This window comes from Micromys minutus (genome assembly GCF_963924665.1).
Source record: "Micromys minutus genome assembly, chromosome: 1".
NCBI classification, from domain to species: Eukaryota; Metazoa; Chordata; class Mammalia; order Rodentia; family Muridae; genus Micromys; species Micromys minutus.
Window position 1 is genome coordinate 89,684,252 of NC_137969.1, and position 26,248 is coordinate 89,710,499.

Sequence of the window (26,248 nt, forward strand, 5' to 3'; positions counted from 1 at the left end):
CAGCGAAGTAAATGATACAGATGTCCCATTTACAGCGGAGTGGTCCACATTTCCCCAAACCTCAGCAGGAATGATACAGATGTCCCATTTACAGCGCAGTGGTACACATTTCTTCTCAGGCTGCATCCAGGTGTGAGTCTCTGTGCTGACTGCTGTCTTCTGCAGTGAGAAGCTTCTTGGTGGGAGGCTGAGTAATCGGTGACAGAAACACCGGTGTTTAGGAGGCACTTTGACTGCAAGTTTAGTTTAGTAGTAGGGTCTCTGCGGGAGAGTGACACCCTCTTCCTCCTCCTTCAGTGTGTGTGTTTGCATGTGTGCGTGAGCACGTGTATCTATGCCATGAGCGTGCAGAGCCCGTGGGCGATGGAAGGCAGTGTCAGAACCTGACAGATGTGGGTGCTGGGAACTGAACCTGGATTCTCTGCAAGAGCAACAAATGCTCTAAACCACTGAGCTGTCTCTCCAGCCCTCTGCGGGGTCTTTTTAAAAATTGTTTTATTTTATTTTATTTTATTTTGAGATAGGGCTTCTCTGTGTAGTTCTGACTGTCCTCCATTCTCTCTGTAGACCAGGCTGACCTTGAACTCACCGAGGTCTTCCTGCCTCTGCCTCTCGGGTGCTGGAATTAAAGGCGTGTGTTACCGAACCCAGCCCTGTAGGGTCTTCTTAGTGGGTATATTCTGGGTTGGGAATGGACTGTCAGTAGATTGTAATTGTGCCCTGAGGAAGATGGGAAGAAGTGTTTATTGCCCTCAACTCCTAATTCAGCATGACTGTTCTGTTTACTGCCGCATTCAGGGTTTTTGTTTGTGTTTGTATTTCCCTGTATTAAAATGCCTCAGAATCTATGTGCTTAAGAAAAGTTTTGTGGAGTCTTCGTTGCTTTCACTGGACACAGTTTGGTCTTCGGTGTGAGGTGTGAGGACAAAGGCGGTTGATAAAGGGGTGAGCAGTTGTGATTTACTGTTCGGTAGAGTCAGCTCTCCCCTCAGCATGACACCGTTCTTTGAAAAGAGAAATTGGTCATTTAAACCTCAGAAAGGGAAACATTTTAGAACTCAATTTCCCCACATTTAAAGTGCCCAGAGGGTAAGCAGCTGGGAGTCCACGGTCCTCTGAGTTAATTTTGTTCCTTTTGACCCTGAGAGAATTAGCCAGAAGGTTAGCGGTATCTCTGCAGAAGACACAATTACCTGGGAGGAATTTGTGTTTTAGCTGCTGGGAAGAGAGGCCTTCAGTTTTTTCACCTTTTACTACAGGAGATGGACAGCAGAGGTCTTGAAGGCTTAGACGCACAAGTCCTGCTCCGGGCAGAGGCGTTTCGAGGCCCAACTGACTTTCTTGACTGAGATCATCCCCTGGGGTGTCCCATAGGCTTCTGAGCTTGGGTTCTTGGTGGCAGAGGCCCTGTCTGCCTCTTCTAGGTGAAGGTCTTTGGGTGTCTTGGCTTCACTTAGCTTGAGCTTTGGTGAAGTCAGGAAGGAGTAGCTGTTCCCAGGCACCCCCCTGTACTTCTCTTGTTTCTCTCTCACTTTTGTTCTTTGAGGCTGGCTTGGTGAGGACCCCCAGACTGTTTCTCTGTGCTTGATTTTGCCTGCACACAGTAGCCTCCTTTGGCATTAAACACGACTTGGTTGTCATGCCTTCTGGTTCCATATCCACCCTGGGCCTGGACCTCAGTCTGGTAAGTCAGGTGGTTCAGGTGCTAGTTTCCTCTTGTCTGATGGCTGCTGGGTACCACTACTGAATAGAATATGCATTTTAAATTTTATTTTAAGTTATGTGTATGCGTATGTGAGTGCAGTTCTCCCCAGAGGCCAGAAGGAGATCCCAGAGCGGTGGGAAGTGGTGTTAAAGATGGTAGTGAGGTTCCATGTGGGTGCTGGGCACCGAATCCAAGTGTCTTTGTAAGAGCAGCGAGTGGTCCTAATAGCTGAGACACTTCTCCAGCTCCCAAGTACAGTATACTCAGAAACTTGCCCTGACAATGGAAGGCAATGGACCTTACACACACACACACACACACACACACACACACACACACACACACACACACACACGAGACTTGTAAGATATAGTAAAGAAGACGCTTCAAGTGTTTGTTTATCTGTCCTGTGGCTTAAGACGTAAACTAAGACCAACAGAGTTGTAGCCCCCAAGCCTTTCCCTTAGTCACAGCCGATGGACTTGACTTGAGTGTTTTTGATTCCTACGCATTTCTTTTCTCCTTCCCTGGTGTGTGTGCCTCCATAAGTCAGTAGTTAGTCAGATGTATGAGTTCTGGGCCAGGATTTGTCTGGGGCTACTGAAGCAGCTCTGACATCCACCAGGGAGAGATCCAGCCCCCTGCTTTGTCCCTTCTGCTTGGCTGCCAAGCACCTTAGGACACAGCCTGGCTTCCTGTTCTCTGGGGACCTGCACTCATCAGGGACCTAGAGAGCAGGTCATCTGTCCCCATCATCACTCTGGGACTATGGATACCGCTCTTGCTTCCCTTCCAAAACAGCTGTGTTAATATTCTCCACCCTGGGAGTCCCGAAGGCCCCTCTAGCACTCCTGTCTTACATTTTGTGCTAGATAAGTAAATATCCAGAAGGGAAGTGTCAGGATACCAGAATGCTGGAAACCTTGGGGAGTACTACATAGTATGTATAGCGTGCTTTTTCCTGAGCGCACATGCCAATTGTAAAGGCTCATTTACAAATGAGGCTCAGCAAGAGAAAGACAATATATGATTACACAGGTCAAATCAGCAAGGGTCAGGTTCATTGACAGATTCTGTCTCGAGAAATAAGGTAGAGAATTCTTGAGGGAGACACTTCATATTGATACATGTGCTCTGTGCATGTATGTGTGCGCATACACACATGCACGCATGCATGCGTACACATAAAGGGACATAAATAAATACACGTATACAGAAACCATTCAGTGCAATTAATGCTTTATGAATGTGGTCTCTCTCTAAAGTGTCTTATTTGTAGTGGCACAATGCTTACAAAAGGAGGTGGATGATGGGACATTGTGATGAGGTTGATTAGCACTTAGTATTATCTACAAAGTGATACCATGGAAGTCAAACTGGTTAACTAGTCAGGGGAAGGGAGTAGCGTGTGGGTAGTGCATACAGCTTGGATACACAGGATAAAAACGTAATCGGCAGTCCAGGAAGGAAGGAGTGGGTGGCCTGAGACTCCACAAGAAACTTAGGGTAGCATGAGACTTATGTCCCCTGAGTTTCTTATTTATGGATTTTCCCTCTGACAATGTGGAAAGCAGACGTTATGGATAAGGGCAGACTTTGTTGTCCGTATCAGCATTTTTTTTTTTTTTTAAACAGGCTTAGGAGCTCTGTAAACCTCTCACAGGACAGGTGCAGCTGGGTTCCTGGAACCAGCCTTCTTTTCCAGCACTGAGGGTCAGCCACTGGCCACAGTTTGCTTTGCACTAATGCATCATTAATAATGCCTATAGCTGATTACACAGAACACCCACAGCCATCTTAGGAGTAGGGGCTCTATTTTTAATGCTTACATTATTAAACTTGCATGTATTGATAAGTTGTTAGACTGTGTTTTGATACATGTGTTCATGATATTTAAATCAGGCTAAACATAACTATCTTTAAATGTTGGCTATTTCTTTAGGTTGAAGACGTTCATTACTGCTTCAGGCTTGTCTTCCTGCATGTTATGAGGACGTGCGTTTGTCTTCCTGTGTCCCCCGTTTCCTCACTTCCTTCCATGTAACTCATGTCAAAAATGACAGGGCTCATTCTTCCGGTATAGACAACATTCCACGGTGTACACACGGCGTGCTTTGTTTTTGTTAGCCACGCTCCCACCGCTGAGCTCTTCTCCCTTTCTGAGTGGGGTCAACGGCACTGCAGTAAACACTGGGCGCCCACGACTCCTTAGTCTCCTTTGATTTAGAGGCAGGAGTGGGGTTTCTGAATCAGTCTCACTCTGTTTCAGCTGTGTGTGGGGGTGGGGAGGGGGGAATTCATATTGTCCCTATAAGCCGAGGAAGTTCTCACTCTCACCAGCAACGCACACGTGTTCGCTTTTCTCCACCACATGCAACTGTCCATCTCTGTTTTGGATCACAGCCATTCTTTCTAGAGCGGGGTGATAACTCTCTGGGTTTGATTTTCGGTCTTATGATAATTACCAGTGCTAAATATCCCCCTCCCCCTACCCCCCCGAAATGCAGTGGCCACCCAAGTCACTTCTTTGAGACATGTCCGCTTCGGTTTAATGTTTACCGGTTTGTCTTTTTGTTACTGAGTTCTTGGAATTCTTCATGTAACCCGGCCAGATGGGCAGTTTACAAACATCTTTCTCTTTCTGTAGGTTGTCTCTCTGCTCTAATTGATTGAGCAGAAGTATTTATCCTGGTGTAATCCTGTATGTCGCCTTGAGCTTTGCTTCCTATATTTTGGAGTCTTGTCTAAAAATATCCATAATGGTCTCAGCATCCTGAGGAATTTCTCCTGTGCTTTCTTCTATGGTTTTCATGTCTAACAGCTAAGCCCCAGCTGCATTTGAGTTCCAAGTTCTTGAAATTAGTGAACAATATACATTTAACTTCCTTCTTCAGGAGAATATCTAGTTTTCCAGGTACCAGTTGTTGAGAGGATCACTGTTTTCCACTGTGTATTCCTAGTCTCGTGGTAAAAGGCTGGTTAGTCCAGTGGTCTCTGCGTCTCTTATGTAATACTATGTTCTTTGGATGGCTATAGCTTCATAAGTGTTTTGAATCCAGATAGTAAAATGCCTTCTAAATTGTTCATCTTTTACCATGATGGCTATTTGGAGTGTTTTTTTTTTTTTTTTTTTTTTTTTTTTTGTTGTTGTTGTTGTTATCCCAAACAAATTATATATTCTTTCTAGCTATGTGAACAATTCCATTGATATCTTGATAGGAATTACACTGAGCCTTACTTTGGGTAGTATGGGTATCGTAACAATATTGATTCTTCTAGTCCATGAACATGGGATAACTTTCTGTTCCTCCCTCCCCCCTCCCTCCCTCCCTCTCTCTTTTCCCCTTCATTTTCCTCTTTCTTACTCTTCTACCCCCTCTTTAGTTTAATTCATACAGTTTTTAAATACTTTTCATGGCCAAAGACTTGGGTAAAAGATTTTTTCAGTGGTCATAAATATTGTTGATTTCTTGAGTTTTATTCAGAAGACATATTGTTGATGAGTATAAGTGGGGTGTAGCGTGGAGACTGAACTGAGGGCCCCACATGTGATGGACAAGCACCTTCCTCTGCTGTGTTCCCAGCCTCATGTGTTTTTTGTTTTTTGGGTTTTTTTTTTTTTTTTTTGTCCCTATAGCTTTCTGAATTTGATGACTGTTGTTTCCTTGTGGTTCTTGATCTCTGCAGCTAAGATAATGTCATTTTCAACAGTGACAAACTGACTTGTTCAATTTGGATTTAATTTATTTTTCCTCTTGCCTGAGGGCTCTGACTAGGACTTCAAGAACTATATTTTATCCACATCCATCTTCCTCCCCTCCGTGAGGGATGCCAACTGTTGGCTAATTACATATGGCATTTTTATGTGGAGGCATGTTCCCCATCTCTAGTAGAGCTCAGGCATCGCTTCCCAACCCTTGACTGACCTGTAACACTATTTGATCACTGCTATGGCTCATGAAGTGCTTGCAGATTCCTTTAAACTGTTCAGGACAATTCAAATGATCACCCACCCACCCACCCCACACTCCTCTGTCCTGTGAGACACAGGGATGGCTCGATGACAGTCACAGTGAGTGGCCCGAGTGGACAAGGAGCTGTGTAGTGAGCAGCTGCTGCTTGGAAGCCCCAATCTTCAGCCATCCAGGTCGGGCTTCAAGCATCTGTAATCTGATGGTCAGGAAAAGCACGTGCCAAGGTCTCCACAAAGTGGCGTGTCCTGGGCGAGTACCGTGTCCACATGCATAGCGTGGACGACAGATATTGGATGTGAAGTGTTTAAATGTTTAGTTAAAAGGTAAAAGTACAAAGTTGTATGTAGTTTATAAAATTTAAATTTTAAAATATTCTGTCACCAAAAGAAAGAAAAACATAAACCGCTTATGAATCATATGCAGAGAGATCACTTTGGGAAGGAGCATCTCATGGCAGTTGGGGAAGATGTCACTGTGTTGTTGTGTTGTTTTGCTTTTATGAAGCCAGTGGTGTTCAGGTCTCTACTGTTGATTAGCCCAGAGACTTACAAATACACGGCACCAAGTCCCTGTAAATCTTTGCCTTTTGATCTTCGGTACAGGGTCAGCACTATGCACATTGCCGGGTAAACACAAGCACCGGGATATTATATATCAAATGTAGATAATTATTTGAGTTTATCCTTTGAAAAGATCCTCCCATTCACCCCCACATTCTCCAAGCAATGCTTGGTGCCAGGGAGGGGGAACATAAGGAAGCCAGGTGTTTTAGTGACTCCCCCATGGTTGTGACAGTGTCTGACACAAACAGCTCACAGGAGGAGGGGTTTATTTTGGATCATGGATCAGGGCATCCACTCTTTCATGGCAGGAAGGCATGGTGGCCAGAGTGCCTCATCACTGCAGCTGTGGGGATGAGGGGCTAGTTACATCGAGCTGGCATTTGGGAAGCAGTAGAGACTGTGAGCCACAGAGCCTGCTCCCCAGAGACACTCTCTCTCTCTCTCTCTCTCTCTCTCTCTCTCTCTCTCTCTCTCTCTCTCTCTCTCTCACCCCCCTAAGGCTCCACAACCTCCTCAAACAGCCACCAGCTGGGAGCTAAGTGTTCAAATTCCTGAGCCATGGGTGACATTTCACACTCAGCCTGCAGCAGCCACTGTGGTCTCCGCCCTGAAGATCTTATAGAAGGCTGTAATATGCTATTTACTTGCAAAATGACACGTGGCTATTTTGGCATAAGCATTTAGAGGAACTTTGAGAGACTAGGACATTTAGGCGATGCCTTGCAGAAAGGTGGGATTTCGACAGACAAAACTGAAGATGCAGAACCATTAGCAAAAGGACAAACGTGGGCAAAGAGAGGGAATGGCTTCCCTGGTTTGATGGTCACTGCTGTGATAAACACCACGAACAAAAGCAACTTGGGGAGGGAAGGGTTTATTTAGCACCCGCACCGCATCACAGCCCATCACTGAGAGAAGGGGCTGGAGGCAGGAACAGAAGCTGAGATCCTGGAGGGCACCGCTTGCTCATGCTGCTTTTGTATATAATCCAGCGCTTGCCCAGGGGTGCCCTGCCTGCAGTGAAATGGGGCCTCCCCAAGTCAATCAGGAATCATGAAAATGCCTCACAGACATGCACAGATAGATCTGGTGGAGCCAACACCTCAACTGAGGTTCCCTCCACCCTGGAAACTCTAGTTTGTGTCACATTGACAAAAACCAAACAGTACAGGGTTAAATGGAACATTAGACCAGTGAAGCTGAGAGGCTCAGGTCAGGAAAGTGGAGTGGGCTTGGGCTCACCTTCCTCTGGTGCTCCCCCCGGCCCCAGTGCAGATCTTTAGCCATTCATGTAGGCTGGGGGATCGTTCAGTGGCTAAAGCATTTTCAGTGCAAGTGTGGAGTCCTTGGTTCAAATCCCCAGAGCCCAAGTAAAGCCCACACTTTAGTGTAAGCCTGTAGTGCCATGCTCCTGTGAGGAGATGGGAGGCAGAGACAGGGACATCCCTAGAAGCTCACAGGCTAGATAAACGGCACATTTATTATTTGTTATCTATGCAAATAACCAAAGAACGTTGTCTTAAACAAGGTAGGACGTGAGGACCAACACAAGATTTTTCTTTGGCCTTCATATGTGTACTGTGGTATGTGCATGCCTAACAGAGAGGGAGGCAGTAATGGAGATGGGGATGAAGGGGGGGGAGAGTGAGAGGGGAAGGGGGAAGAGGAGGGAGAGAGGAGAGAGAGAGGGAGGGAGGGAGGGAGGGAGAGAGAGAGGGAGAGAGGGAGAAAGGGAGAGAGGGAGGGAGGGAGGGAAGGAGAGAGGGAGGGAGGGAGAGAAGGAGAGAGGAGGGAGAGAGGGATGAGAAAAAAGGAAGGGGCAGGGGGAGGGAGAGAGAGAGGGAGAAGGGAGAGAGAGAAGGAGGGAGAAAGGAGAGAAAGGAGAAAGGGGAGAGAGATAAAGAGAAAGGAAGAGAGTGGAGGGAGGAAAGGAAAGAAATAAAGGAGAGATGGAAAAGGATGGATGGTAGGGAAGAGAAAACAGGAAGAGGGAGAAAGGAAGGTAGAGGGAAGGAGAGAGACAGAAAAGGTGGGAAGGAGGGACACACTAGAGCTAGAAGCCAGTTGCTAGCTTGTTTATGCCAGTTAAAACTATAGTGGGGTAATTACAAAAAGAGATGTAAGAAGCAGGTATGTAGTTATGAAGGACTGAGCTCCAGGGAGCTGAGCTGGGTCTTTTCCCTGTCAGCATTCTCTGTAGAAGTGAACCGTTACCTCCTGCCATCTTGAAATCAGCCCTGATTCTCATGGTGGGTTGGAAGCCATATTCTTTCCTGTACAGGCTGAGCTGACAGCAGGGATGATGGGTGGTACTAGGCCATCTGCCTCTAGGCCACTGAAGTACTCTGAGTAACAGAGGCAGCCCTGGGCACTGCAGGGCTTCTGTTGGGCCTTTGCTTCCTACTTGTATTCTTTTTACTGAGAATTCAAAGTTCCAAATCCACAGAGAACTAATCTGACAGCAACGTGAGCTTCAGTAAGGACCCAACCCTTGGAACTGATGCTACATCATCAATTCAGTTTCCAGACTTCAATACAGGAAGGCTTTGTACTGTTAGTGACTTCCCAAGGTGGCATTTATGAAACACGAGCAGTCTGTCGGAGGTCAGTCCTGGGGATGCAGAGAGCATGAGACATTCTCTCTGATCTGAAGAGTTTCTGATCTAGTTGGATGGCCGTATGTATGCACAGCTGTAGGCTGATGTTAAAGTCCGTAATCAATACAGTGAGAGTCAGGGGGGAGGCAGCTGGTTGTGCAGCTGACCTTTAACCCCTGCAAGTTTTCACTGAAGCAATTCCATCTTCCTCAAGACCACCCTGACCCCATGTTAAAAATGCAGTGTCTGCCGCCTCAACATTTAGGAGCATGCCTTCCCTCCCCTGGGGTGTTTTCTTGTTGTTTTTCTTGTCTACTGCTCCAGTGGCTAAATCACCATCTCAGCTCTTCTTAGCTCAAAACTATGGCTTTCTCCCTGTCACCATTTTGTCCCTTAATGGCTCAGCTAGGTAGTTCTGGGTTCTCTCTTATGGTGCAGTCAGACATTATCTGAGCCTGTAAGCTGTCTTCAGGACCAAGCATGTAGAATATCCAGGATGTCTCTCACTCAACTGAGGCTGACTGTTGGCCGGAAACTTAGCTCAAGCTGCCCCCCAGAACATCTTCACATTATCTTTCTCTAAGTGCATACTTTGTGTACTGTGGAAATCGGGTTCCAAGAGTGGCTATCTCATGAATGAATATTCTAATAGATAGGAAGTGGAATGGACCAGGCCATTAAATGCTGTAGCTAGATTTGAAACAGTGCCAGGCAGCCTTTAGTTACTATAGCAAAATATCAGAGTCAGCCAACTTAAAAGGTGGAAGGGCTTGTTTTGCTTCTGTCTGTGGTTGCATGGCCCCATTATATTTGTGCTGATGTTGAGGGCATGCAGGGCAGAGAAAGTTGCTTAGTTCCTGGTGATTGGGACATGAGAGAATGAGAGAACATGTTAGAAAGAATGAGAGCAAATGAGGAGAGGAAGAGAATAGAAGAAAGAAGAAGGGAGAAGAGGAAGGCCTGGGATCTAAATATCCATTTCTAGAGTGTGCCCCAATGACTTAACTTCCTCTCTTTCTAGAGTGTGCCCCAATAACCTAACTTTCTCCATTTCTAGAGTGTGCCCCAGTGACCCAATTTCCTTCCTTCTAGAGTGTGCCCCTGTGACCTAACTTTCTCCCTTCTAGAGTATGTTCCAGTGACCTAACTTCCTTCTTTCTAGATTATGCCCCAATGACCTAACTTCCTCCTTTTTAGATTATGTCCCAATGACCTAACTTCCTTCCTTCTAGAGTGTGCCCCAGTGACCTAATTTCTTCCCTTCTAGAATATGCCCCAGTGACCTAACTTCCTTCCTTTTAGAGTATGCCCCAATGATTTAACTTCCTCCCTTCTTGAGTATGCCCCAATGACCTAATGTTCTTCCTTCTAGATTATGTGCCAATGACCCAATTTCTTCTCATCTCTTAAAAGTAAAACTAAGTACCAGCAACTGACCCTTTAAAATATGAGCTTTGGGGCACATATCTAACTCATAGTACAGTACCCTTCTATGCCTGTTGGTCCAATGACTACTCCATCTTATCAATGATAGATGAGAGGCGAGTTCACATCACAGAAGAGCATGTTGGGGGAGGTGTTGTTGCTCTTGTTGGGAAATACTGTGTGCCATACCTCCCTTAGCTTCCAAGCAGAATTAACTTTCTTGTCATTTCCTGCTGATTGTTGGCAGGTGTAAGCTCCAGGAAGGCATGAGCATCCATCCCTAAGTATCAAGCATCTAGTACCAGGCTTAGCACATAAGTACACAATATGAAGTCGGTGTTCTGAGCTGCTGTGTTCAGATTGTTTCCTGTCCTGGTGCCGTGAGTTCTAACACTGCTCTGTAATTGTCCTCCAATGCTCCACCGGCAGCTTTGATTCCGTACCTCTGTGCTTGGTGTGCAGCAGGGAATTGGTGCTCAGTAAAAATGATAAGTGGATAAGACAAGGTCAACTGGAGCTGGGCTCTGAAGGATAAATGAGATTTTGCTAAGAAGAGGAGCAGGGCGTGAAAGAAGAAGGAAAGGCCAAGTGAGACTATAATGAAGCTGACCGTGAGGCCTCAGAGTCTGGCTCACCTGAGGTGGCCTCTAGTCTGCAGCAGGTGGCCCAGCGCTCCTCCACATGCTTGCTGAATATGCAGACGTCAATCCAGTGTATAGATCTGAAAAGGAAAACGAACACGGTTAGAGGAAAATCAATAGCTCTTGCTGAGATAATATTTTAAATGCGAGCTTGGCAACGATACAAGTATTAACATACTTTCGGATTCTGTATTTTCGAACTTGCTGAGAACTTATTCAGTTTATATGGCCCAACCAGGGTAAATTATGCAATTTATATTCGGATGCTGTTTTCTTGCTACTTGTGTATCAAAGCGAATCTGGCAGAATCCTTCGGTTTGACCTGAAGCCTTGGACCAAATCTTCTGAGGGAAGGCTAAGTTTTTGATTAAGGGGGAGGAAGCACGTGTGACATTCACTCTGCTCCTGTGACTCCAGAGTGCCGTGGCAGAGGGTCAGTCCACAGGCGCAAACGCAACTGTTCAAAAATCAACAGAATGTTTGCAAATAGAATGCTACAGAAAGCACCAAGCCCCTTCCCCTCTGTGTTACCAAACCAGTCAGTAAAATGTCAAAGAAAGGTCTGTCTCATCCCTTCATACATTTAAAACTGTTTTTTGTATGTTTGAGTATGTGCACACTTTGTGTGTTGAAACGGGGTTCCTCACTTATTCCCAGGCTCATCTGCTGGAGCTAGCCAGCTTGACTTGGGGATCCATCTCCTAGGGTTTTATGTCCATCTTCTGAGTGCCTTGAACTGCAGGCATTCATGTGGTGCTGAGGACACAGATTCGGCCACTCACGCCTGCGTACTGAGCACTTTACTAAGCCACCGTCCCGGTCCCACGGATCTTTACCTTGTTTTAGAAAGGTTCTCACTAGGCAGATCTGGGTGGTCTGAAACTTGCTGCGTAGACTAGGCTGTCCTTAATCTCATGGACACCCACCTGCCTCTTCCTCTGCCTCCTGAGTAGTGGAGTTAAGGGTGTGTACTGTCAATCCCCTCCCCCACACACCTTAAGCCGTTAGAAGCATTCACTAACAGGTAAATAGAGTTTGTGTTGCCTGGTTATAAATACACGGGGCTCGTATTTTTCATCCACAGTGGAGTAAAAAGAAACCTGGATTATCTTCAATATGGCCACAGTTATACTAATCACCCACACATAATCCTTCCTTTACCCCTGTTGTTTATGAAAAGTACCAGCCAGAGATGATATTTTTGAGCAGATGACGAGAGATTTTTGGCTCAGCTCCTGACTTTGATTCCTAAGCCTCAGAACTACACCTGTATGAAACAGTGTCAGAAATGAAGTCAGGACTGGGGACGTGAAGCATCTGTCTTCCGGAGCTGGCCGCCTGTTAACAGGGCCCAGAACATTCCCCTGCTTCCTGTCTCCAACAACAGTGGGTGGCCTTGAGTTAAGCATTCCTAAGAAACCACCCCACCTGGTGCCACCACCCCAGACACCCAGAGGCCCTGGTGGGTATGATCCTCTGTTGAGCTGGCCCTGCCCTTTGGTTAGGCAGTGCTGGAGAGCCGGTGGGAGTAGGAGAGCTGGCAGGCCGACCAACTCACCACCACCCAGGCCCGGGTCCAGGGCTTTGAGCTGGCCCACCCCAACATCTACCCCATCTGTGAACTGCTGGGGCACATGAAGGGGCAGGTTCTGCACACCCAAAGCTTCAGGGTCTCTCAGCACAGGACACCTGCAGGACATCCAAGAGGAGTCCTAGTGAGGATCCAGTTGATAGTGTAGCAGAAGCCAGAGGCCTTGAAACAGACCAACGAGTTGTAGCAATGAGTGTTTGCAAGTGGAGCTGTTTGAGCAAAAGGTTATGTGTGTCACACTGTGACACACATGATGCACACGTGATGCATCTTCCACAGTGAGATTTGGCTTGTCCATTGTTTGTTTTGGAAGGAGTTTGCGAGGACGGAGGGCAGATATGGAGGGACGAGGAGGTGAGTGGGATTGGGGTGCAATATGTGAATTCACAAAGAATCAATAAAGAGTTTTCTAAAATAAGAGCAAGGTGGCGCCATCCAGATGGCTCGTGGGTAAAAGCACTCGCTCTCTAACCCAGTGACCTGAGGTCAGTCCCAGAAAACTGACTCCTGCAAGTTGCCCTCTGACCTCCATGTACACATACAAATGAATAAATAAGTGTAAAACAAAACCCACAAGGATGGTGCATGAGAAGACATTTGAAGTTAGCCTGAAATGGACACACACACAAATTCACACACATGCACACACTCTCATATACACACACACACACACATACCCTCTCACACATTCATAAGCTGACTGACACACACCCTCAAACTCACATACACTCTTACATACACTCACACACACTTACACATACATACACACACTCATACATATACCTACACATTCATACACACACTCACACACATACCCTCTCACACATTCACAAGCTGACTGACACACTCTCACACTCAGATACACTGTTGCACACACTCACATACACAATCACACACATATATACCTTCATACACACACACACACACACACACCACACACACATACACACATACCCTCTCACACATTCATATGCTGACTGACACACACCCTCACCCTCACATGCATTCCTACATACATTAACATACATAATCACACACACACACACACACACACACACACACACTCACTCATGATCACACACTCTCCCCCAGTGAGGCTGCACCCCGTAGCCTTCCCCAAACACAACCAGTTAGGAACCGAGTACAAATGTCTGAGATTGTGGATGGTGAGGAGAGACTGATGGAGAAGCAGGGCAGTAACACTGCTGTCTTACACTGCCATGGCTGACGGTCCTGTCGCTTTTCAGGAGGACTGGCGTTGGCACAAGTGCTCTTCTTCTACGTGAAGTACTTGGTGCTCTTTGGTGCCCCGGCTCTGCTCATGCGCCTGGACGGACTCACACCACCACCCCTTCCCCGCTGTGTGAGCACCATGTTCAGCTTTACCGGGATGTGGAGGTCAGTCTGTCAGTTTGCTTACGTCGCTGAGGGGTGTCTGGTGGGCTTGGCTGGCTTTGGAGAGTTTGGTTACTGTTCTTCACTGAAACTCATTTGGAACTACATATTCTTCATCCTGCTAATGTGACAGCCATCTTTGCCTTCTGACCCTTGAGGACTTATCAGGCTGTGGGAGTAATGAAGTCAGAGGGGGTAACCACGCACACAGGACTGTGTTAGGAATGGTTTGTTACTGGGACAGTATATTAGTCATTTGTGTCATGGATAAAGTACCCGGACCAAAGCAATTTCTGGGAAAATTTACTGAGTGTAAAGTTCATCATGGTGGGAAGTCCTGGAGGTGGGAGCTCGGGAGGTCACAGTGCATCTGCAACCGTGAAGCAGGGAGCAGTCATGCTGTGCTCAGCTGCTTTTTCCTTTTCATGCAACCCAGGGCCCAGCCCCTAGGAATGGAGCGTCTTACTTTTAGAGTGGGCCTTCCCACCTCAGTTAGCTTATTGGAGATAGCATGCGGCACGATTACCTCCTAGTTAAACTTAGGTACGTACGGCCAAGTTGACAAACATCACCACAGACATGCTTTCTGGTCCGCCTTACTCTGCTCCCTTTGAAGATGACTGAGTCACACTGTTAAAGTTGGCCGAGTGTGATAGCCCAGGTCAGCGTTCAATGTCCTTCATTCACCTCAGTGTCTTTCTATCGGGTCTAGTCTTTCTATCTTTTCAGTAATAACAATAAGAGGATAAGAGGGTGTGTAATCTGTTCCCAGAAGTTTTTTCTAAGATGAGGCAAGTCACAGCAGACATTTTCAGATGTCAGCCCCCAGTATGTGTTGTTCCTGTGATAGGTTTTGGGTGACGGCTCGTGACTGATGCTTTTCTTGAGTTTTCTCATTATTTCTGATTTTGTCCCAAACTTATACTTGGCCTAGACTTTTTCTTCCTAACGATCCCCCAAGTCCCTTGTCATTTCCAAAATGACATGTTTGCTTCAATGTTTTTCTGAGCATGTCTGGTGTGTGGCAAGGGTCAGGTGTGGTTGTTGGGAAAAGCGGCACTGGCTCAGCAGGGGAGTCGGTACCCACTTAAAACTTGCTCTTGGAATCCCTTGTTTGTCTCTCTCCATTTCTGACCCTGCTCAGAGTTGTAGACATGAGACCTAAGACGGAAGTACCAGGAGTACCTAGTGAATGTCACTCTACTCAGTGTTGTCCTTCTAAAGGACCCAGGCGGCATGCAACGTAGCTTCGTGAGCACTTTCAGAATCACCTGGCTTCTTTATGCAGTTTAGTTGAGTTCCAGCTTGGTTTATGGGTTTCTTTTTGATATTGGAGGACTGTCAAACAGTTTCCTGGTATTTCCTTTATTATTTAATCAAGCCCCAGGCTGGCCTTTTGAATGGCAAGACTGGGGGATGCTGGCAAAGAGGCTCTTCAAGGCTGGAAAGTAGTTTTTGTTAAGATGAACCTCACTGGAAGCTGTTTTAATATGACCAGCTCAGAAAGGTCACTTCCTCAGCCAATGGTGGGACCAGGGATGATTTGGGAAAACACCACAGGCATCTGGTGGGAGCCCTGCGTGGCTCCTCTGCCTCTCTGTTGTGACCATCTGCACTAATGTACTTGGGAAGGACATTTCCTGGGGGCTTCTACAGGGTCAGCTGGAGTGGTAACCATGGTGACCAGGGCAGTTTCCTTGTCCATAGCTCCCAGATTGCCACAAAGCTGCTGTGTTCATACAGTGAAACAAAGTGGCTGTCTGTTTTTGTTTCATTTAATCAAAAATGTAAAGTTTTTTTTTTTACATTTTAAGTGTGTGTGTGTGTGTGTATGTGTGTGTGTGTGTGTGTGTGTGTGTCTGTCTGTCTGTCTGTCTGTAGTCCTGTGTACAAGAGTGCAGGGGCCCTTGGAGGCAAGAAAATACCTGGCATTGTATACAGTGAGGCTGGAGTTGCAGACAGTTGTGACCCATGTGGTGTGAGTACTAGGAACCAAATTTGTGTCTTCTTGAAGAGCGCTATGCACTTTTAACTGATGAGCCATCTCTCCATCTCCTTTATTTAACTTTTTAAAAAATTTTTTGCCCAAGAAAGATCCTCAGTTTGTGTAAGCAACAAAGATGGAGAAAACACTGTTATCATCAAAACAGATGGTTACTCGGTGGAGGCTCCAATAATCCCTTGGAGCAATGAGGATCTAAAGGCCTGTTACAGTGTTGCAGTAGCAATTGACAGGAACAAACAATAGACAAAGGAATAGATTCTCCTCTAGCACTGGTCCCTCCCTTTCTAGCTTCTGTAGCATACAAGACTGGCAAGCTCCTTGGGTTTTTATAGGCTTATTGACTTAAGCAAATGTTTATGTGTATATGTGTGCCTATGTGAATTTATGTGCTCTGTGCGCATGCCAGTGACTGGAGGGGGCCCTAGTAGGGGAGGGGCATTGCATCCCTGGGATTGAAGTTACTGGTGTTTGTAACCTTTTGGTGTACAAGCCACTTGATGTGGGTTCTGGGATCTGAACCTAGGTCCTCCGGCAGACGTGCTCTTACCTACAGGGTCTGGCCAGCCCTGTGTTTGGTTTTGTTGTTTTGTTTTTGAGACAAGATATCACTATGTAGCCTACTATGGTTTCGAAATCAGCTTCCTAATTGGCAGACAACAAGTTTCTTCCTAGTTTTCTAGCTGTACTTAGAAGTGCTGTGTCCTTTGTATGGGGCACCCTTTCATGTGGAACAGCCAGATTTCAGACTCCAAGTGAGCATCTGAACCGTGGTGTCCTGGGCAAGTCTCAGGAGAGGCTTTTTAACTGAAAAAGAACAAAGGTGCTGATTATCTTTGTATCATTTGCAGAATGTCCCATTTTTACAGGCAGGTTCTCAGTGTTGTGTGTTGCTGTGTATGTATATCTGGTGTATGTTTGGGTAGTATATGTGTATGTGTACAGTATGTGTACATGTGCATGTCTGTGTAGTGTATGTGCATGTGAGTGCACATGTGTGTCCACTCTTGTGGAGGCCAGAGGTAAATGTTGTGCGTCTTCCTCAACTGATCTCCATCAACAATTGACTAGCCTGGTTGGCCAGCAAGCTCTGGGGATGATCTGCCTGCCTCTGCCTCCCGTGCATTACACCTGCAGACATATATGACCATACCCAGCTTTGTTCTGTGGGTGCTGGGGTTGCAGGACAACCAAATGCAGATTGTCCTTCCTGTGTGGCTTTCCCCACCTAGCCATCTCTGCAGAACTGGCTTATAGTGGTCCGTGTTCCATGTCTGAGTGTACAGTCTGTTAAAGGAAGGCAAGTCGTGAAGTTGTGATGCCTGGTATCCAACTTTCCTCTTGATGTTTCTGGGCTGCAATCTAAGACTGGCTTCCTCTTCCTGAGTCTAAGAAGGATGTAGTCAGGAGCAGAGCAGAAAGCTGATGGGGCACAAGTTTGTTGGGCCATGGCAGAGCAGAAGGTCTATAAGTTCCCTGGAGGTTACTGAGTGACCCCCAACCCTCTGGAAGTGTAGATACTGAGGTTTAGAACCAGTGTTAAGATGTTATCAGTGTGGCACCTTAGATGCCTAACAGGGGATTGGCTAACCACATCATCTTTTGGTGCATTTGTCACTGAAGGACCCTGATGCTATCAGCCTGCCGTGCCGCTGGATTCTGAGCTTTGTGTCATTGGACAGATGACTCTGGCCATCGGCAGATGGGATGGTTTAAGTTAACCATGAAGAATTGCTGCTCCTTTCATAACCCGCCCCTACAATTGGGCCCCGATGGGCCTATTCACTCCTTTCTCTGGCTTCCCCCTTTCATGGATCCTGTTGAAATATTTGCAAAAATATATCACAAAGCTCCAAGGAGCAGCTGTATTCCCATGGTGTGAGTTTTCCGTGGTTCTTTGGAGCTGAGGAATTGAAATGTCTATGGTTTATATCTAGGCTTCGTGTTTTAATTTAGAAGAGCTGAGATCCCTAATGAGTATCTTTTGCCAAGAGTCATTAAGAATGGCATTGCTTGGCTGAGGTCCCATATTAACATTCTGATTGTGTCCTGCGATTTGATTTCTAGCTGTGGAGGCGAAGTGTGTGAAGTGATAGGATTTCTCACAGTGGCTGGTGAGTTATGGGTCATTTTCAGTTATCTCAAGAATCTGAGTCAGCTTGCCCTCCACACTGCTTGAATTATGATGCTTTCTGGACTCTGCAGGCAAATTCATGTATTATCTGTTATCCCAGAGGAATCTGGGTAGTGGTTGGTTGGAGCTAGATTTTAATGTGTGAGTTCATCTTTAGACTGAGGAGGAGGAGGAAGAAGAAAAGGGTCCTGAGCCCCATTCTCTCAGTGAGGCATCAATTGTCTAGATGGTAGGTCGTTAGAGGGATTTGTTCTCTAGGTGGGGTGCTGGCTCTTCTGTGCAATGCATGATGAACCCGCTGAGGAACTGCTGGGTCTTTGAGCCTCCTGCCTTTGAATAATGCTTAACCTAAAGTTGTAGGGCAGGCGGTAGGCATGGAGTTGGTGAGAAGTATGCCATGGTCTTCCAGCATCGCTGGTACAAAACAAAGGCCAGGTGGACCTGAAGAGGCAAAGGTGGAGCAGAATATGTTCACAAGTGCTCACCCCATCTAGAGGGACCCTTGTCTCTTTACCAGTCCTGAGACTCTGGGCAAGTTGTTTATTTTTCTGAGCCAGTTATTCTATCTCTAAAATGAGGACTTGTCCCATAGGATAGCGTGACAATGTATGGAAATGGGCATACAGTAGGCCCCCAGGAAGTGATAACTTTTTTACTTTTTAGCAGGAGCTGCTGTTGTAGGCCTGACAAAGCCAGAGGTGATCAGGTATACCTCCTGCTGGGCCAGGTCTTGCAACCTTGAGTGTTGAAGGGGCTGGTTAAGCAAAGACTCCATCCAGCTGGGAACCAGTGAAGCCATGATTCAGCAGAGTGGGCAGAGTGTGAGCCCACAGATGGCTATGATCTTGTTCACCAGCCCAGTCATATGGAATTCCAATACTCACGTGATTTGGCAAGTTAGTGGTCTCCGTCCACCTCGTTTTTCTGAGCCCCTAAGATGGACTGATCTCAGTGCTTGCCTTGGCAGGCTGCTCTGAGGGTTAATGGAGGCCACACCCTCAGGCAGTGGACATAGAACAAACAAACATGAAAATATTGGCTCAGTGTCATCGGTACAGATAGAGTCAAGTTTATTCTGTGCCTATGCCCTTTTACTTTCCAGTGAAGAAAGCCTGGAAGGGGGAGCGGTCTCAGGTGTGGATTTTGAATGGAAGCAGGAGGTCCCGGGTCTGCCTAGGCATTGGTTATTATTATTAATGAACACATTTGCAACACTGTTATTATTAATGAACACATTTTCAATAGTGTCCAGCCATGGACACTGTACCTCATCTATATCTCATCCATCTAACTCTTCTCTCTCTGATCCTCCCTTCCCAGACTCGGTAAATTCATTTTCTTTATTTTTAAAACCCCCTTTTCTTTTTGTCTGAACACGAACTTCCATAGATCAAAGTGGGAAGGAAACCCAGCTGTCCGCCATTCTGTTTTGCTTCCCAGTTTGTTTGGCTTCGAAGGCTGTCCTTTCTATTTCCCCTGTGTGGAAACCTCTACAAGCTCCACAGCTGACTGAGGTCTTCTATCGAAATAAGCAGTGTGACACAGGGAACACCAGGTGTACTGGCTGGCTTTGTGTGTCAACTTGACACCAGCTGGAGTTATCTCAGAGAAAGGAGCCTCCCTTGAAGAAATGCCTCCATGAGATCCAGTTGTAAGGCATTTTTTCATGCCATCCCTGGGTTGGGTCCTGGGTTCGATAAGAAAGCAGGCTGAGCAAATCAAGGGAAGCAAGCCAGTAAGCAGCATCCCTCCATGGCCTCTGCATCAGCTCCTGCCTCCAAGTTCTTGCCCTGTGTGAGTTCCAGTCCTGACTTCCTTTAGTGATGATCAGCAATGTGGAAGTGTAAGCTGAATAAACCCTTTCCTCCCTAACTTGCTTCTTGGTTATGATGTTTTATGCAGGAATCTAAACCCTGACTAAGACACCAGGTCTTCTTCACGTGAGGGCATTGGTCACCAGTCTTATTAGTCACCAGTGTATGGTGTTTGGGAGGTATGGGCAGGTGCCAGATTGCCTGGATGTGGGTTCTGGCTGCTCTCAGAAAATCCATGCTGAACTGATGGATGTGAAATGTCTCTCACATGCACATGTGTTTGAACAATTGGTCTCTGGCTGATGCCAATGTTTTGGGAGGTGGGGCCTCCCTGGAGGAAGCAGGTCACTGGGGCTGCCCTTCACATTTACAGCTGTCTCTGCTTTCTGTGTGGTCCTGACTCCTGATATGCTATGTGAGCAAACCACCTCGAATTCCTGCTGCAGCAGACACGAGGTGTTTCCTCTGGCACTCCTTGCTACCGTGCTTTCCTGCCGTGATGGATTCTAGCCCCTGAAACAGTGAGCCCAAGCAAACTGTTCTTCCCTCCTTTCCTTCTGGTCACAGAGACAAGCAAAGTGATGGGTTCAGTAGGTCATGAAATCCCGAGATTCTGACCAACGGGACTTAGGAGCAAAGCATGCCGGTATTTTGCTGTGGTGTTTAACTGGTCTTTCTGTGTGTGGTGTGACGCACACCTGAGCCACGTGATACACACCGTGCGAGCATGACCACTGTCGGCACTCAACCTCCCTCATCTAAATTCCCTCATCAGGTGCTCATGCGGTGTGTCAAAATATTATGTCTACCATCAATTTTCTTGAGAATGAATGCGCTATGCAGGGAATCTAGGAGGAGGAGTGCGTACACCTGCCATAATTACAGGTATCATCCACCAGACATTATGCTATGCCACAGATAGCAGGGGGGGGGGAGTTGCCAACTCAAAGGAAGAAAAGACTTTCCACTCAGACTCTGTATGAGAGAGGAGTCTGACAGCTGCTTGCTTTTGGGGTTGAGATTTTTCTAAGGGAAGTGTCGAGAGGAAAAAAAATCTAATTCTCTAACAAGTGAAGATGAGGAAACCAGATAGAGGGTTGGGAGTAAAACTCTTTTATAATATACTGTGGAAACAGCCAGGTTCTGGTAACAGTACCACAGTGGCTGCAATGGTGTAGCTCGTTCTGCTGAGACTGTTGTAAACACGTTCACCTGAGTTCTAGCTTCCTCTTCATCTGTCTCTGGTGACGTGGGACAGAAACACACTTTTCTGTGACTGCAGCTTGAGACTGTGAACTGTGGACGACAGGGTGAGGCTGTGAAGGGATGTGGGAGTCAAGATACTACCAGAGAATGATGTTGGTTTGGGTACCAGCTCCCTTGAGATTCTGTGTGGACATGGTGGAGGAGGGTGAGGTTGGCAGAGTTGGTTTGTAGGCACCAAGGAGCAGGAGGAAAGCGGCTGACACTTTAGCTTAAGCCGTTGACTGGGTGGTGGTAAGGGGCTGTTGAGGGCTTCCACAATTAGGTTAGAAATAGGGAATCTGGAAACTTTCTGGAGGTTGGAGGAAGGCTTTTCTGCGGCCCACACAGAGACTTGACTCTCTCCCATGGGTGTCTCCTCCTATATCTCTCCCTCCTCCCTTATCCACTCCATTCCTCTGTCTCACTCCGCCTATATCTAACCCCCAGGATGTAGAATGCATCCAGCAAGTTGGCCTCTCAGAGGATATTTTCTTAGATTTTTATCTCTGCCTGTACAGTATGCCTCTTAAGGCTTTCCTGGTGTCTGCAGAGAACTTGGATGATATCATACTCTGCTGTGTTGTTCCATTCCACTGCTCACTGTGAACAAGAGACACTGCCACAATGTCTCTTGTGACATTCTTCTTAGGAAAGGAACCTCATGTCTCAGCCCTCAAAGATAGAATAAGTTTACTTTTGCTAAAGAGAAGAAAAGGACTTTTTAAGATTTGATTCTGAATTCCTGAGCAACCAGATCATGACCAGGAACCAGGGATTACTATGATAAAAACTGAGAGATTAAAACAAAATCCCCACTAGAATGAGCTAATTTATTCTGTTTAATAGTCTTGTAGAATAAGGATGACAATATTCTTAGCAACACACTGTAATACAGTCCAGGTCACATCGTTGTTAGAGAGACTGTTGATGAATAATGAATTTTCTCAGATGAAGATTCATGCATTCAACCTCACTATGGGAGATTATATCTCTTCTTTGTTATACTATGAATAAATGTAAATTTCTTATTTACCTATTGTACTGGCTGATTTTGTGTCAACTTGACACAAAACTGGAGTTATCAGAGAAAGGAGTCTCAGTTGAGGAAATGCCACCATGAGATCCAGCTGTAAGGCATTTTCTCAACTAGTGATCAAGGGGGGAGGGCCCAGCCCATTGTGGGTGATGCCATCCCTGGTCTGGTAGACCTGGGTTCTATAAGAAAGCAGGCTGAGCAAGTCATGGGAAAGCAAGCCAGTAAGTAACATCCCTCCATGGCCTCTGTATCAGCTCCTGCTTCCTGACCTGCTTGAGTTCCAGTCCTGACTTCCTTTGGTGATGAACAGCAATGTGGGAGTGTAAGCTGAATAAACCCTTTCCTCCTCAACTTGCTTCTTATTTACATGAATGTTAGTATGTCTGTGTGAGTATATTTCACATGTGTGCATATACTTACAGAGGTCAGAGAGAACACTGGATACCCTAGTTGTAGACTTAGAGAAGGTTGTGAGCTGTTTGATGTGGATGCTGACTTCTGAACTGTCTCTCCAGTTCCCAAAGCAGTTCTTGGTACCATCTTCTTGTGTCTTGAGACTGCTGCTTGGCTTAGCCCTTGGTGTGTTTGCTTTATGTTGCTACTTCAAAGTCTTTATTCCAATCCATCTTTGTGCACAGAAGTTCAATATTAACAGTCCTGGATACAAGCTGGATTCTCTGATCCTGTCCATTTGCTTCTCAATTACAGTGTTGACACTTTGTCTTTTAAGAAGAATGAAACTGTGGCTAATGTAAAGATTGGTTGGTATTTCTGATTGTTCTGCTTGGAGGTATTGCTTATTTCTTGGCGTGGCCCACAGTTTGATATGCTCCGGAAGTTTTGAGGTGAGTGCTTAGGTTTCAGATTTGGGAAGCTCATTTTGTCTGTTTTTCTTATGAGGTGTGTTTGAAGACACCTTATGTATGCATGATTTTGCCTCACTAATGTTGAACTCACGCCCAACAGCATTGGAACTTAGGCCTAAGGAAACACAGACATTGGTTTTCTCAGGTAAATCACATCATGACTTTCTTATGCTAAGGAGCGGTACACGGTAGTTCCATGCTGTGCTTGGGGAACAGTGATATCACCCAGAATGCACCAAAATGTGGCATCCAACAGCTGAGCTCTCTTCATCTAACAGGTCAGAAGACTCAGATGTTTGGCCTCTGAGGTTGAATGGCTGTATAAATGTTGATTTGGAGACAGACATGGGTTTCAGTGAGTAAATAAACTCACAAATAAGGGGTCCTGATATAATGAGCATAGATTTTCAAGGTCACCAAGAAGGTCACATGCAGTAAAGACTTGAAGAAAGGAGGGAGAGCCACATGACTGGAGAGGTGCTGCAGGAGGAGGGTGCAGCCAGTGCAAAGGCCCTGGGGTAGGCCTGAGGCATGTTTAGGGATCATGGAACAGCAAGGAGGCTAGTGTGGCTGTGATGGAGCAGGAGGTGATGAGCAGGAGAGCAGTCTCGAATGCCATCTGTATCCTTTCTTGTAGTGGTAGTTATTAGACAGCGAATGGTTCTAGGCACCATGTTACCCTCTGCAAGTCTCTGTCTCCAGCAGCAGCCTCCCTTCTATGACTTTCTGCTACAGATTCTGCTCACATTCCCAGAAACCTGGTAAAATCGAAACTCTTGAGGCTTGTAATTTACCAGTCAGATTTATATCAATAAATTCTCACCCCACAAAATGTCCACACAATAAACTCAGAGCCAATTGATATTGATACAAACTGCCCACCTAGATAAGACAAACTGCACTGCAATACTCCATCCCTTATAAGATATTCATAGCTACCTGTGGCTATTTAAAGCCACATGGGGGTGGGTCATTGTCATTCTTCTCCATCTTCTTTTCTACCCCCTCTCCTTTCCCACCTCTCAAAAACTCTGTACCCACCTTACTTTTTTGACTGCCCAATCACAGGCCTTGCCTTATCTTGTGCCTGCCCTCACCTGCATATAGATACTAACCACACTTTGTTTACACGTTTCGGTTAGACGGAGAGTGTGGGAGGGCATTGAGCTGAGAGGCAGCTATGCTATGTGGAAGCAATAACCCAGAGCCCAGCCCTGAGAATGCTCTTACCACATGGAACAATACTGCTGGACCTCTGATATCCCACCATGACTCCCAGATGGGGTCCATCGTCAGGAACCTGGCTGACTTTGGAGAGTCAGAAGGGAAGTTGAATCCTGGGGCCGTGGTGGACAGTGCACCTGGTGGCTACCTCAGGACGAGCTCTGAGGGTCAATGATGGGTATCTGATGAGTTCTAGGTCAATAAGGTGGCTCAGTGGATAAAGGCACTGCATCCAATGTTCCTAAAATTTCTTCCCAAGGAGAGACATGAGCCCTCTTTACCCCCCTCCAAAGGTTTCAATGGCAAATCAAAGTATGATTCCACCAAAGTCCATCAAGTTTCTCTCTAAAGAATCGGTGAAGTGTATTGGGCACCCTTGCAGAACATAGGTGAGAGGTTACTTAAAGGGGTGTGGGTGCTCCCCCACTAAATGACTGTCTGGAAAGCCCAACTCAGCAAGGATCAGGGTGTCCCTGTAACCACTAAGAGGGACTCTTCTCCTCTAGTTCCCCAAACCCCCATGCCACATGTAAAGTTGCTAGTCAGTAGGATGCACTTGGATATTCTGGGAAGAAGTGGGGGTCGTGGGTGATGGGAAATGATGGGGGAAGAGATGTAAACCAGCTGCAGTGACCTCTTCCAAGGTGGGCTCAGCTGTGGACCCAAGATGTCAGTTGCTTGGCTCAGTGGACATTCACTCACAAAACACCGATGGCCCAAGTCTGATTCCTAGTACTCACATGATGTAAGGGACAGTACTGACTCCCACAAGCTTTCCTCTGAATTTTACATACACCATAACAGTTTCCCACATTCCAAATTAAATATATGTTTAAAGGGACTGAGGATGAGTTTCAGATTCGGGTGAACTATTGAAATATTCCTTTTCAGAAAGCCTTGGTTGCCTTATGAGGCAGGGGCATTTCCATGATTCTAAACCTAGGGTGCCAGGACCTCAGTGACACTCGTTGCCTTCCTGTGTAAAAGGGTTCCCTTATAGAATTTTTCTTTTTCTTACAATCGTGGTCCAGTCCTTAAGACTTCTCCTTACTCATCTTGCATGGAAAAAGAAGGTGACCAGACAGATCTTCTGCACAAAGGTGATTTCATCTGACGTCAAGTTTAGAAAAGATTCTAATCACGTCCTGGAGTTGCCTGAGTGAATACGGGGGGGGGGGGGAGGGGGGGGAGGAACGCTTCAAGGCAATGGCATTCGCAGCAGAGCCCCCCCCCCTTTATGGTGTGAACCTATTAGCATTTTGGGCTGATACCTCTTTTAGATTTAATTAGATTTCAGGCTTCAATCCATTTATTAAAGGAGTTTTTCACTGCTTAAAGGGTGTAATATACTCCCAGCAGTGGCTTTTGAGAAGCTGCTTCTCCCTTCCTCGCCTGATCAAGCAGATCCTGGCTTCTGTCTGATTCAAAGCCAGTGGTTATTTCCCAAAGCTACCACACTGCATAAATACAACTTCTTTTGTGCTTGAAGATGCTTGGGTCATTAGCTTTTGTATCCACCTTGTCTGCCCTGGATGCTCTGGTGGGCTTACAAACAGTAAAATTAGCTACTTTGTAACAATAGCCAAATTGTTTGGAGGTTTTTTGTCACTTTGAATCTGTCTACAGTTATTTTGGTGCAAAGTCCACAGGTCTTTATTTCTACTGCTGGGAAGGTGTTGGGGCTTTGTAGACAGTGGGCAGGCAAGACAAGCAGACTGCCAACTGTGTGCATTTAGGGATACTCTGAGTTCATTTACAAGTCTATGTTTAGTGACTGGTCCATCCTAACCCACGCTCTGCCATGGTCAGTGTCTGTGAAAATGCAGCTCTCACCTCACAGGAAGAGACTGTTTATTCTAGAACCAAATACGAATGACCACAGCCCGGGAACACAGCTTCAGCTTTTCTTGAAGGCCAGCCATGTTCCAAGGAGGTAACAATGTTATAACATTATCATAGAAACAGAGCAAAGAACATCATAAATCAATAGTGGTCAAGTGGTGCATTGTAGCAAACTGTACAGAGAGTGTCTGATG

The 26,248-nt window shown here is 46.2% G+C and overlaps 1 protein-coding gene across 1 annotated transcript in view; it reads left to right on the forward strand.

The window, feature by feature from the left end:
• Positions 1-26,248, forward strand: part of HHAT (hedgehog acyltransferase) — a gene marked incomplete at both ends in the record, with an annotated part of 213,915 nt that overhangs the window by 51,546 nt on the left and 136,121 nt on the right. Inside the window, one exon of the mRNA XM_080921169.1 lies at positions 13,744-13,894. Within this exon, the coding sequence (XP_080777295.1) occupies positions 13,744-13,894 (151 nt within the window). The remainder of the gene's footprint in view (positions 1-13,743; positions 13,895-26,248) is intronic.